Source organism: Oncorhynchus masou, chromosome 10, assembly GCF_036934945.1.
Source record: "Oncorhynchus masou masou isolate Uvic2021 chromosome 10, UVic_Omas_1.1, whole genome shotgun sequence".
Taxonomy (NCBI): Eukaryota; Metazoa; Chordata; class Actinopteri; order Salmoniformes; family Salmonidae; genus Oncorhynchus; species Oncorhynchus masou.
Genome location: NC_088221.1, coordinates 3,969,957 through 3,983,886, shown reverse-complemented (window position 1 = coordinate 3,983,886; position 13,930 = coordinate 3,969,957). Strand labels below are relative to the sequence as shown.

Below are 13,930 nucleotides of genomic sequence, written 5' to 3'. Positions count from 1 at the left end.
TTGAATGTTTTGTCTGCACCCATTCAGCATTGTTCACATCCTCTTAAGCTTTAGCCCCACCCATCTCTTTAAGGGTTGATCCATGCGTTCTGTACTAGAAACAGCAGTCAAGCACCCAAGCTAACTGGCTAACTTGCTAGCTACTTCCAGACACAAATGAGTTAACAGCTCACTGACCATTTTACTCGTCCAAGCATAGCTGGTTAGGCTGTTTTTATGTTATCCTCCGCATTGGTGACTGCAACTGTGCTGTCAGATTGTCCTTTCGTAAATTCAGCGCACATTAAACGCTCTGGCCGATGAGAAGCGTTGATCTGAGCATTCTGACCTCACAACGGCAGTCAAGCACCCAAGCTAACTGGCTAACATTGGCTAGCTTGCTAGCTATATTCCAGACACAAATGAGAGAACACCCCACTATGACCAGTTTACTCGCCCTAGCAGAGCTGGTTAGGTAGTTTTCATGTTAACCAGAGAGTTGATGACTGTGCTGCTGGCAACAATTTAATTACACTGTTTTATCGAGGTTTACTGACACCGGCCTTATTCAATGGGGTTGAGTGTTCATAAATTCATTTACATTTACATTACATTTAAGTAATTTAGCAGTTCATCAGTTATTCTGTGCTCTGGCACACTCAGACAAGAGTGCACTAAAATCGGAGTAGATTGCCAGACTAAATTTAGGAACTCACCCAAAATGGTTACTTGCATAGTGGAGTCTTTTGTTAAGACATGTAGCTAGCTAGCTAAACAATGGACCATAATCCCAACTCATGACATTACTACCCTGCATGAATCTGCAGGTAGCTAAAAAACCAGGTTCAATGTTAGCTAGCTAACATTAGGCTATAACTAGCTAAGCAAATGGCTCTGAAATACGAATAATACGATCATACACGTAACGTTAGCTAGCAAGCCAGCTAATGTTAGCTAGCTAGCTAACAGTGCACTATAGAATTGAAAATGAATTAGAAATGTGCAATATCTGAAAATACACCTAGCTAGACTATCTTATATCTTATACATCATTGTTGGACGCTTCTCCCTGTCACAGATGCCATGGTTGCCCTTAGTTTGAAGATGTAATCCAGAGACAGGTCTGATTCCACTGATTTCAAAACTCGGTCCCCCAGAAAGTGAAGAGCAGTTCTACTAAGCAATATATTTTTTTCAAAAGCCACATTAGACAGGATTACCTACACATATTAACCAGCTCAAATAGACAGAAGTGTGCTATATAGAAGACCAATCCGAACTCATCTCTCTGCATGTCCAGCCCACTCATTATCTCAGCCAATCATGGCTAGCGGGAAGGTTGCCACCTTTTTCTGTGGCTAAACCAACTAGGCTCGTAATTTTACAATTGTATTCATATTTACAGATGGCATTCAAGTTTGATATTAAGGCACAGGAAAGTTCACATATTCCAGAAGGCATTTCTGGCAAAAAGAGATTATGTTCAAAGGGCTCTCCTGTGAACTAGTGACCCGCGACATATGTCCTAGTTTCCTGAAACGGGTCACATTTAGCAGACACTCTTATCCAGAGTGACTTACAGTTAAGTGCCTTCCTCAAGGCAACCATTTGGGTTCTGGCCCAATGCTCTTAAGCACTAGTCTACCTGCTGCCCCAGGACGCACACACACACACACACATGCTCACACAGTTGTGCACACACACACACACACGCCTCTGCACACTGTGTGCTAGCGCAGCGTGCTCTCAGCTCTGTCTCCATTTTAATTATTACAAATCGGCCTCTGCTGAACTGTCTGAGGAATCAATCTCACTCTCTGAGATTGTTTTAAACGCTGCTGATCAAAGTCTTTAATTGATTGGAGGAGGCCATCTTAGTGTCTGCCTGCTTGTTCTCACTCAAGGGGATTGTGCTCTCATTAAAAATCCATGTGAAAGTGTGTGTGTGTGTGTGTGTGTGTGTGTGTGTGTGTGTGTGTGTGTGTGTGTGTGTGTGTGTGTGTGTGTGTGTGTGTGTGTGTGTGTGTGTGTGTGTGTGTGTGTGTGTGTGTGTGAGTGTGTGTGTGTGGCCCATGGGGATGTGTGAAACTTACTCGTCAGCCTGAAGTGTCCCCACATCAGCCTGAAGTGTCCCCAGCAAATAGCTACCTTTTTGCGTGGCAGCGCTGACTGTTAAGACGCTTCATGAGGTCACGTGTGCTAGCAAGGCAGAGGTCCAAAGTCCACGCCAGGTATGGGCCAAATTGGGAGGAAGTGGTACTAACTAAGCAAGCATCACTATGTCCTTTACTTGTGCTGGCCTATGAAGTCTTCATAAATGTAGATATCAATTCATGACATCTGAAAATCCTGTGGTCTCTATGCTGGCTTAGCGTTAGTGTCCCATACTCTTCAGTCAGAGAGAGAGGGCGATGTCTGGAGTTTTTGTCAATTGCTTTGGTGCTATTTTCACAAGTAGGTGGTGAATTTTCAAAACTCCAAACTGGTAAAACTTGTAACGCCCAAGTATTATATTCAAAACCTTTTATTGTGCATTCATTTTATTTGGAGACATTTTTCACCACACAACCATTGATCCAAAAATGGTGAAATATCTTGAGAACATTATTTGAATCACCAAGCCACAACATGATATCTGTTTTTACAACCAGTTAATCTAATAGCATTGCCCTTTGAATGTAACATGCTACAGTACTGTAAATTACAGTACATGACACTGTTTTCACATCGGGCAAAACACTTGCCCTACCCATCAAAATGTAACATCAAATTTCTGTAATTTCTATCCCATGTGTGATCAATCAATCAATCAATCAATCAATCAATCAATCAATCAAATGTATTTATGAAGCCCTTTTTACATCTGCTGATGCTGCAAAGTGCTTATGCAGAGACCCAGCACCCCAAAAAACAAAGTGCAAGCAATGCAGATATAGAAGCACAGTGGCGAGGAAAAACTCCCTGTAAAGGCAGGAACCAAGGAAGAAACCTAGAGAGGAACCAGGCTCTGAGGGGTGACCAGTCCTCTACTGGCTGTACTGGGTAGAGAGGAACCAGGCTCTGAGGGGTGACCAGTCCTCTACTGGCTGTACTGGGTAGAGAGGAACCAGGCTCTGAGGGGTGACCAGTCCTCTACTGACCGTACTGGGTAGAGAGGTTAAGAGAACACGGCCATTAAGGCCAGATTGTTTATCAAGATGTTCAAACGTTCATGGATTACATGTTATTTTTTCTTCAACTTTATTTAACCAGGTAGGCCAGTTAAGAACAACTGACCTGGCCAAGATAAAGCAAAGCAGTGCGACAAAAACAACAACACAGAGTTGCACATGGGATTAACAAACGTACAGTCAATAACACAACAGAAAAATATATATACAGTGTGTGCAGATGTAGTAAGACTAGGGTGGTAAGGCAATAAATAGGCCATAGTGGAGAAATAATTACAATCTAGCATTAACACTGGAGTGATAGATATGCAGATGATGATGTGCAAGTCGGGGGATACTGGGGTGCAAAAGAGCAAAAATAACAATATGGGGATGAGGTAGTTGGGGGGCTATTTACAGATGGACTGTGTACAGGTACAGTGATCGGTAAGCTGCTCTGACTGCTGATGCTTAAAGTTAGTGAGGCAGATATGTCTCCAGCTTCAGTGATTTTTGCAATTCGTTCCAGTCATTGGCAGCAAAGAACTGGAAGGAAAGGAGGCCAAAGGAGGTGTTGGCTTTGGGGATGACCAGTGAAATATACCTGCTGGAGCGTGTGCTGCGTATATTGGTTCCTGACTTCCCTGAAAAGTTGCATATCGCGGGGGCTATTCAATGCTAATGCATTATGCCACAAAATGTTTTGTGATGGTCAAGGGCAGTCAAGTCTGGATTGAACCAAGGGCTATATCTGTTCTTAGTTCCACATTTTCTGAATGGGACATGCTTATTGAAGATGGTGAGGAAAGCACTTTTAAAGAACAACCAGGCATCCTCTGCTGACAGGATGAGGTCAATATCCTTCCAGGAGACCCGGGCCAGGTCGATTAGAAAGGCCTGCTCGCTGAAGTGTTTTAGGGAGCGTTTGACAGTAATGAGGGGTGGTCGCATGACTGCAGTCCCATTACGGACGCAGGCAATGTGGCAGTGATCGCTGAGATCCTGGTTGAAGACAGCAGAGGTATATTTAGAGGGCAAGTTGGTCATGATGATATCTATGAGAGTATCCATGGTTACGGATTTAGGGTTGTACCTGGTAGGTTCCTTGATAATTTGTGTGAGATTGAGGGCATCTAGCTTAGATTTTAGGACGGTCGTGGTGTTAAGTCTGTCCCAATTTAGGTCACCTAAACAGTTTGAACTCTGAAGATGGATGTGGGGCAATCACTTCACATATGGTGTCCAGGGCACAGCTGGGGGCTGAGTGGGGTCTATAACATGCAGCAACAATGAGAGACTTGTTTCTGGAAAGGTGGATTTTTAGAAGTAGAAGCTCGAACTGTTTGGGCACAGACATGGATAGTATGACAAAATTCTGCAGGCTATCTCTGCAGTAGATTAAAACACCGCCCCCTTTGGTAGTTCTATCGTCATGGAAAATATTGTTGTTGGGTATGGAAATTTCTTAATTTTTGGTGGCCTTCCTAAGCCAGGATTCAGACAGGAGGACGTAAAGGCTGGTGGAGTGTGCTAAAGCAGTGAATAAAACACATTTAGGGATGAGGCTGCTGATGTTAACATGGATGAAACCAAGGCTTTTACGCTTACAGTTACGGTTATGGTTAAAGTCAATAAATGATAGTGCCTGGGGAATGGGTGTGGTACTGGGGGCTACAGGGCCTGGGTTAACCTCTACATCACCAGAGGAACAGAGGAGGAGTAGAATAAAGGTACGGCTAAAGGCTAAAATAACTGGTTGTGTAGTGCGTTGGGAACAGAGAATAAAAGGGGCAGATTTCTGGTTGTGGTAGAATAGATTCAGGGCATAATGTACAGACAAAGGTATGGTAGGATGTGAGTGCAGTGGGGGTAAACCTAGGCAATGAGTGACGATGAGACAGCTTGCATCTCTGGAGACACCAGCTAAGCCAGGTGAGGTCTCCCCATGTGTGGGGTGTGTGACAAAAGAGCCATCTAAGGCATGTTGAGCTGGACTAGGGGCTCTACAGTGAAATAAAACAATAACTAACCGAAACAGCAGAAGACAATGCGTATTGACATTAGATAGAGGCATGTGTAGCCGAGTGATCATAGGGTCCAATGAGCATCAATAGGTGAGTCCGGGAGCCGTTCAGTAGTCGCTACTATGCTAGCCGAGTGGGAGGCACGGCGTTCAGACAGCTAGCGGGCCGGGGATAGCAGATGGGTCTTCGGCAACATCGCAACGGAAAAGCCTGTTGAAACCACATCGGATGATTACGTCGGCAGACCGATCGTGATGGATCGTCTGGGCTCCGTGTCGGCAATAAAGGGTCCAGACCAATTGGCAAAAGAGATATTGTATTCCACGGATTAGCGAGTATACCTCTTCGGCTAGCCGGGAGATGGGCCTAGCTCGAGGATAGCTCAATGCTAACTGGTGCTTGCTTCGGGACAGAGGCGTTAGCCAGCGGTATCCACTCGGTTTCAGCTAGCTAGGGGAGATGATCCGGTGTAATGGCACAGAGTGGCAGGAATCCGGTGATGTGGTGGAGAAAAGCAGTTCGACATGCTCTGGGTTGATATCGCGCTGTGCAGACTGGCAGGTATTGACCGAGCTAAAGCTGGCTGGTGTCCAAGCTAAAGGTGAAGACCGCTAGCCGTGGCTAACATTGACTACTATCTAGTAAGCTGGTTAGCCTCTGATGGAGGTTCCTGTTATAATGTATGAAAATAGCAGATCCGTAACACATTGGGTGAGGTGGGTTGCAGTAAAGTATATTTAGATCGTAGGTGGAAAGTGAGATTAAAATATATATGAAAAAAATGATGAAACCGACTATTTACATGGGACAAGACGGGACAAGACAAACACACATTTGACTGCTACGCCATCCTGCAGGATGACCAGCAGGGTCAGATAATAATCACAGTGGTTGTAGAGGGTGCAACAGCTCAGCACCGAAGGAGTAAATGTCAGTTGGCTTTTCATAGCCGAGCATTCGGAGGTTGAGACAGCAGGTGCGGTAGCGAGAGAGAGAGAGAGAGAGAGAGAGTCAAAAACAGCAAAAAATAAATGTATTTTTCAGATATAATTACAACATAGGTGAATTGTAATCAAATGAAACAAATGTTTAGTACGCACTAGTTTGCAACAAGCATGTCTTGAGCATAGATTCTCATCGACCTTGCAGTAAATGTCCTCAGTGTTCATGCACCTGGGGAAAAAACCTTTTGACATGGAGAATCAAAGCCTGACATAGGTCTGAATTTATGTCATGGTACTCTCATTGGGATGGTAATCATACACCTTCCACCTGTATTGTAATCATGCATTGTATTTTACACTATTGTAGTGGTTGTGTGTGGCACTAGCAATACCAGAGTTGTGGGTTCGATTCCCACTGGGGTCACATACAAAAATGTGTGGACTCGAAGTTGTCACTTTGGATAAAAGCACCTAATATGCATTGGCAATTCTACCTTTTTTACACACACAAACACACACACACACACACACACACACACACACACACACACGCACACACGCACACACGCACACACGCACACACGCACACACGTACACACGTACACACACACACAGGGCTCATGTGATTATTCATCTCCTCAGGGCTTTAGTGAGAATCAAATCTGGCCTGATAGCTGTCTCTATGATAAGGCTAATGTGGAAGGCATTAGGCCCTTGGGTAGACCACACACACACACCCACACACACAGGAGGCACAGATCCATACATACAGGTGAAACACACATACAGGCAGCACACACACACACACACACATGCTAAGGTGTTGTACATAGATGAGTGCATTATGTTAATTTCTGTGGAAAATGTGCATGTATAAAGAGTTCACTGCAAGACCTCCCAATGTGGTGGGTGGAAGCAGCTCTTAAAAGCGTACTACCTGTTCCAATACCAACATCTCACTCAAACATCCACGTTTAACTACAGGAGCAAAGACAATTGTTTCAGTTAAATTATTCTGATTTGAAAATGACTTGAACATCCGCTTGAACTCTTATCTGTAATTATGAATGATAAAATAGACTTTAAACCAGAGTACTCCCCCTGCTCTATTACGACAGTATAGACCATATTATCCCCCAATTCACATGACAACCCTTTGAGAAATTTACAGTGCAACATGAGCCATGATTTCCCCTCACAGAGAAGATAACTGAAGAGGGTGCTGTTGAGTTTGCTATCATATTCATTTAATCACATTTGATTGGGCCGATTTCTGCGTAAGGCTTGGCTTCTATGCAGTACATTTTAGCTACTTGATTTGCCTCTGAAAATTCACAATGGTCATTAAACAATCATAAAGAGTTAGGTACTTTGTTTTATGGAATGGTTTTCAAACCAGACACAAACAGTGGATTATGAAACAATATATTCAAACAATTTCCACATAAGAATGGTTTGGTTGCTCTTTACTCTGTGATCCTTTACCTCTCTTCTCTACATTTACAGTATATGACAGTTCATATAGAGATTTGAATATTTGCTCTATGTCTATGTATATATGAAGTGTTTCTTTGGTGCAGCATTTGTGTGGTAGAGTCCTCTTCTCTCTCCTTCGGTTGAAAGTATACATTATCTTGTGCTGGTCTAACTACTTGTATACTGTTGCTAACCTCTCTCTCTTTTTCTCCCTGCTTCCCCCTCTCTCTCTGTGTTTCAGATCCCCAGCTCAAGGGTATAGTGACCAGGTTATATTGCAGGCAGGGATACTACTTGCAAATGAACCCAGATGGTTCTCTCGATGGGACCAAGGATGACAGCAGTAACTCCTGTGAGTATACAGTCTCTTCATCTATCCTGCTACAGCAGTGGATCCCAACCAGGGGCACTAAGACCCCTGGAGGTACTTGGCCTATCCACAGGGGGTACTTGAGAAGACTCATGAGACCACAGACCTACTGGTAAAATGCACATGAGGGGGTACATCAGGGGTACTCCGGGCGGAGCAAAAATCAGTTGGTGGTACAGCAACCGAAAAAGGTTGGGAACCACTGCTACAGGGTTAACAAGTTGTCACATTGCATACATTTGTGTGAAACTGTTTAGTATGCATGGCCAATACTCCATTCTAAGTAGTATGCTCGTCTAGATATTATGCAAGTCTAGATACCACAGCTACTGGGGTGTCTCATAATCAGCAAATGAAGATCTTTTTTATATATATATGATGTATGAGTTAAGATAAATAATGGTAAATTGTTTACACGTGGTTGAGGTTGATAAATCTATAATTTTATCTGTCCATGATGACAATCTATAAAATCAAAATGCTAAGCTTGTCAACACATTGATTTAGTCTCCCAACCTCACCTGTATTATATAGAAAGCAGATGGGTTCTTCTCTCTGAGATGGAAAGTGGTCCAAGAAACAGTGGGCTAGCTCGAGAGAAGAGAGTATTCTTAGCTCTTCGCTGGCACAGCTTCCTTAGTGCTCCAGGCTAGCTGGTTAATTTGATTTCAGTATGTGGCGCTAACTCTAGCTTGACACTGCTTTGTCTCTGTGTCTGTCACTAGGAGCAGAGATGACACGTGTCGCTTCCATAGACCTACAGAACCTTGTTTATGGATATACAAGGGGCACCTACACATACACACATGCACACATGATAGAGTTCATAAATAATATGGTATGAAATATAATTAAATACGTGAATATGTTATGTTACTAAAGCAATGGTTGTAAGATCAATAGTCAGTTGGACCAAAGAATCCATCCATATTTTATGATATTAAGAAACAATATAAACTATTCATGGGTTTCACAGTCATGCCATTGTTATGAACGTTCACTGAGGACTGAGGACCAACTTTTCTAAACAGGCGTTAATGACCATGTTGTCTAAATTACACTACATTGTCTTAGAAATATGATGACATTGCTAAAATAGGCAAATGATTTGTGGAGAAACAACTTTGTCATCATTAACATGTCATCAGATTTACTTTAGATAGATGGCAATGTTGTCATTGACTAGCAAAGTTAGTCAGAAATACCTAGCAATGCTAATGTCAGTTAGCTAAAACTCCATTGCTCTCCCTTCACAACGTAGCTAGCTACGTTACGACATCTAGTCAATACGATGACATCACAATGATGACAAAAGGTTTTCCTACTAATTTATTTGCCTCCTTTAGAAATGTCATTGATTTTCCAAGTCACCAAAATTCACTTCATCAGCACCAATTGATAATTCATTGAGTAGAACGTTCAGTTCGACCTCTTTCGACCTCTTTCAACTTTCAGCAATGTAGTGATATGTTGTTAACACAGTAAAAACATTTGCACAACACAGTATCAGCCAAAATCCCTTTTCCATATTTGCTCAATGCCTCTAAAAACCCAGTGTCCATACATACAGTGCCTTCGGAAAGTATTCAGACACTTTGACTTTTTCACATTTTGTTACGTTACAGCTTTACTCTAAATGGATTATATATATTTTTAAATCCTCAGCAATCTACACACAATACCCCATAATGACGAAGTGAAAACAGGTTTTTAGAAGTGTTTGCAAATGTATAAAAAAACAACAGAAATACCTTACTTACTTAAGCATTCAGACCCTTTGCTATGAGACTCAAAATTGAGTTAATGGGCACCATATTTCAATTGATCATCCTTAAGATGTTTCAACAATTTTATTGGAGTCTACCTGTGGTAAATTCATTTGATTGGACATGATTTGGAAAGGCACACACCTGTCTATATAAGGTCCCACAGTAGACAGTGCATGTCAGAGCAAAGGTTAGGTTGAAGGAATTGTCATTAGAGGTCAGAGACAGGATTGTGTCGAGGCACAGATCTGAGGAAGGGTACCAAAACATTTCTGCAGCATTGAAGGTCCCCAAGAACACAGTGGCCTCCATCATTCTTAAATGGAAGAAGTTTGGAACCACCAAGACTCTTCCTAGTACTGAGTAAAGGGTCTGAATAATTATGTAAATGTGATATTTCAGTTTTTTAAATTTCTAAAAACCTGTTAAGGTATTGTGTGTAGATTGATGAGGGGAATAAAACAATTGAATATTTTTCAGAATTAGCCTGTAACATAACAAAATGTGGAAAAAGTCTAGGGGTCTGAATAATTTCAGAAGGCACTGTACGTCTCACATCCCTCACTCTGCTCTACCTACTGTACATCCACACCAATACCAATTACCTCAAATGGTCAGGAGAGCTTATTACTGTGCATCGAAATCAGCCATACACACACTGGATGTATCCCAAATTGCACCCTATTCCCTATACATTGGTACAACCTATAGGGCTCTACACAAAACTAGTGTACTATGTTGGGAATAGGGTGCCATTTGGGATGCGACTGCTTAGTGTTGCCGCCAAGACTAGCCCTGTTATTTCTCAATCAGTACAAACAAAATGGCCATTACCTAACAAGGCCAAAGTGTGTTCTACGGCCAAAAAGGACCTATTAAATCAGCCACGCTCCTATGGTGGCTCCGGTTTTTTCCAGTGCTACTTCCCAGGTCCATCAATGTTGCAAATTATATTTTAGTTTCACTGTTTGCTAGCTGGTTAGCTAGCTCTTAGTGCTGAGCGATTAAGCAAAAAGTCTTTATTTGGGGGGGGGGGGGGGGGTTCAGTTACTTGAATTCCATGTATTTATTTTTTTGTGAGCTCAATACTTCTTTTCTCGAGATAGAATTCATTGCACCTGTTCTTTCTGGCCATGGAGAGAGGCGGATACACACACAGACCATATGAGACCACATGAGAGAGGAATGACACAACACAACAACGTAAGGGAAAGAGACAGTGAGGTAGCGCTACCTGATTGATGGTTGAAGTAGTTGGTAATAAGCAGTCTACTTTAAAGAACTAGTAAAATGATTTTGGCAGCCAGCTAGCTACTACTGGCCTAGTTAATTAGGATGACTCATTCAATGGGGAGCACAGCGATAAAGTGAGATGGTTATCTGGGTGGCTGGTTGCTACTACCTGAGCAGAGATGAGATGATGACTTAAGGAATGAAAATAATGAAGTCATAAAAAATATAAGTTATACACAGCTGAAATATATTATTAAAGTAAAGTAATTAATGTGCTTAAAAGATGGTTAATAAATGATAAGCAGTAATGGGAATTCACCACCATCATGGTGCTCTTGGGAATTGTTTTATTCTGTGTTGTTACAGCATTCAACCCACTGTCAGTGTCAGGAAAAAGGCTGGTGATGGCTGAGGAAAGTTATGCTAATTAGCTAAATGCGTGTTAATTAGCTAAGTTAGCTAAATTATGAATATAACGTTCATCTGCTGTCGACATCAGGATAGGATTTGAGACCACTAGTTAGCTCTAAAAGTAGTTAATAGCATTGACTGCATATGCTGACAGTGCATTCAGAGCCATCCAGTGGCTAGCCACACTACAAACTGAATTTTACCAGGTTTCTGTAAAGCAATTGTAATGACAGTCCACCACAACATATCCAAGAGTCTCCTGATCAGCAAGGGGTAGTCTGTGTGTAATTTAATTCTGGATTGAAAATACTATTTGAAATCATTGTTTATTTATTTTTAATTAAAAATATATATATATTTCACCTTTATTTATCCAGGTAGGCTAGTTGAGAACAAGTTCTCATTTACAACTGCGACCTGGCCAAGATAAAGCAAAGCAGTGCGACACAAACAACAACACAGAGTTACACATGGGATAAACAAACATACAGTCAATAATACAATAGAAAACAGTGTGTGCAAATGAGGTAAGATAAGGGAGGTAAGGCAATAAATAGGCCATGGTGGCGAAGTAAGTACAATATACCAATTAGACACTGGAGAGATTGATGTACAGAAGATGAATGTACAAGTAGAGATACTGGGGTGCAAAGGAGCAAGATAAATAAATAAATACAGTATGGGGATGGGGTAGTTGGATGGGCAATTTGCAGATGGGCTATGTACAGGTGCAGTGATCTGTGAGCTGCTCTGACAGTTGGTGCTTCAAGCTAGTGAGGGAGATATGAGTCTCCAGCTTCAGTGATTTTTCCAGTTAGTTCCAGTCATTGGCAGCAGAGAACTGGAAGGAAAAGGCTGCCAAAGGAAGAATTGGCTTTGTGGGTGACTAGTGAGATATACCTGCTGGAGCGCGTGCTACGGGTTGGTGCTGCTATGGTGACCAGTGAGCTTAGATAAGGCGGGACTTTACTTAGCAGAGACTTGTAGATGACCTGGAGCCAGTGGGTTTGGCGACGAGTATGAAGCGAGGGCCAGCCAACGAGAGCGTACAGGTCGCAGTGGTGGGTAGTATATGGGGCTATGGTGACAAAACGGATGGCACTGTGATAGACTGCATCCAATTTGTTGGGTAGAGTGTTGGAGGCTATTTTTTTAATGTAAGTAAATGTAAGGGATGCGTAACTGGTGGCAGGGAAGTCAGACGCAGGAGAGCCGAACTAGGTAATAGCCGGAGCAGTTTAATTGCAAAACCAACGGCATCAAGAAAATATCAACATGGGTACAAAACCGGACGCGCACCAGTCAACATTTGCACAAGCACTTACAACAAACAATTCCACACAAAGACATGGGGGGAACAGAGGTTTAAATACACAACAATTAATGAGGGAAATGAAAGCCAGGTGTGTAGGAAAACAAGACAAAACAAATGGAAAATGAAAAGAGGAGGAACCTCCCGCACCTCAGACTCCTGGAGTGCACCAGCCACCACCGGCCTGAGGAGAGACACATGGAACGAGGGGTTAATACGGTAATTGGGGGGAAGCTGTAACCTGTAACTCACCTCGTTCAGTCTCCCCAGGACTTTAAATGGCCCCACAAACCGCGGACCCAGCTTCCAGGCAGAGCAGGCGGAGGAGCAGGTTTCAGGTCCAAAGCCAGACCCAGTCCTGTCTGCGCTAGCTTTCTGGCGCAGCACAGTATGCTGAAGGTGAACATGAGCGGCGCCCCATGTCTCATCCGCTCGCCAGAACCAGTCGTCCACCGCAGGAGCTTCGGTCTGACTCTGATGCTAAGGAGCCAGATCCGGCTGATAACCAAGTATGCACTGGAAGGGGGAGAGGTTAGTAGAGTAGTGGGGGAGCGAGTTCTGGGCCATCCCTGCCCAGGGCACGAATGCCACCCACTCCCCTGGCCGGTCCTGGCGATAAGACCTCAGAAACCTACCCTCTCCACTTGCCAATTACTCTCGGGGTGAAAATCCAAGGGATGGCAGATCGAGACCCCCAGACGTTCCATGAACACCCTCCAGACCCTCAAAGTGAACTGGGGATCCCGATCAGACATTATGTCCTCAGGCACCCCGTAGTGCAGGAAGACGTGTGTAAACTAGGCCTCCGCAGTCTGTAAGGCCGTAGGGAGACCGGGCAGAGGGAGGAGACGGCAGGACTTATAGAAATGGTCCACAACGACCAGGATCGTGGTGTTACTCTGTGAGGGAGGAAGATCAGTAAGGAAATCCACCGATAGGTGCGACCACGGCCGTTGTGGAACGGGTAAGGGGTGTATCTTACCTCTGGGCAGGTGCCTAGGAGCTTTACACTGGGCGCACACCGAGCAGGACGAAACATAAACCCTCACGTCCTTAGCCAAAGTGGGCCACCCGTACTTCCCACTCAGACAACGCACCTTCCGACCGATGCCTGAATGACCAGAGGAGGGTGACGTGTGGGCCCAATAGATCAGCCGGTCACGGACAGCAGACTGAACATACAGACGCCCAGCGGGACACTGGAGGGGAGTGGGCTCTGCACATAGCGCCTGCTCAATGTCCACGTCCAGCTTCCACGCTACCTGC

The 13,930-nt window shown here is 43.6% G+C and overlaps 1 protein-coding gene across 2 annotated transcripts in view; it reads left to right on the top strand.

Moving 5' to 3' along the window:
- The window catches only part of fgf14 (fibroblast growth factor 14), a 327,340-nt gene that overhangs the window by 235,167 nt on the left and 78,243 nt on the right, over window positions 1-13,930 (top strand). For both annotated transcript variants that reach the window (XM_064975665.1, XM_064975666.1), the window contains exon 2: window positions 7,814-7,924. In XM_064975665.1, coding sequence (XP_064831737.1) covers window positions 7,814-7,924 — 111 coding nt within the window. The remainder of the gene's footprint in view (window positions 1-7,813; window positions 7,925-13,930) is intronic.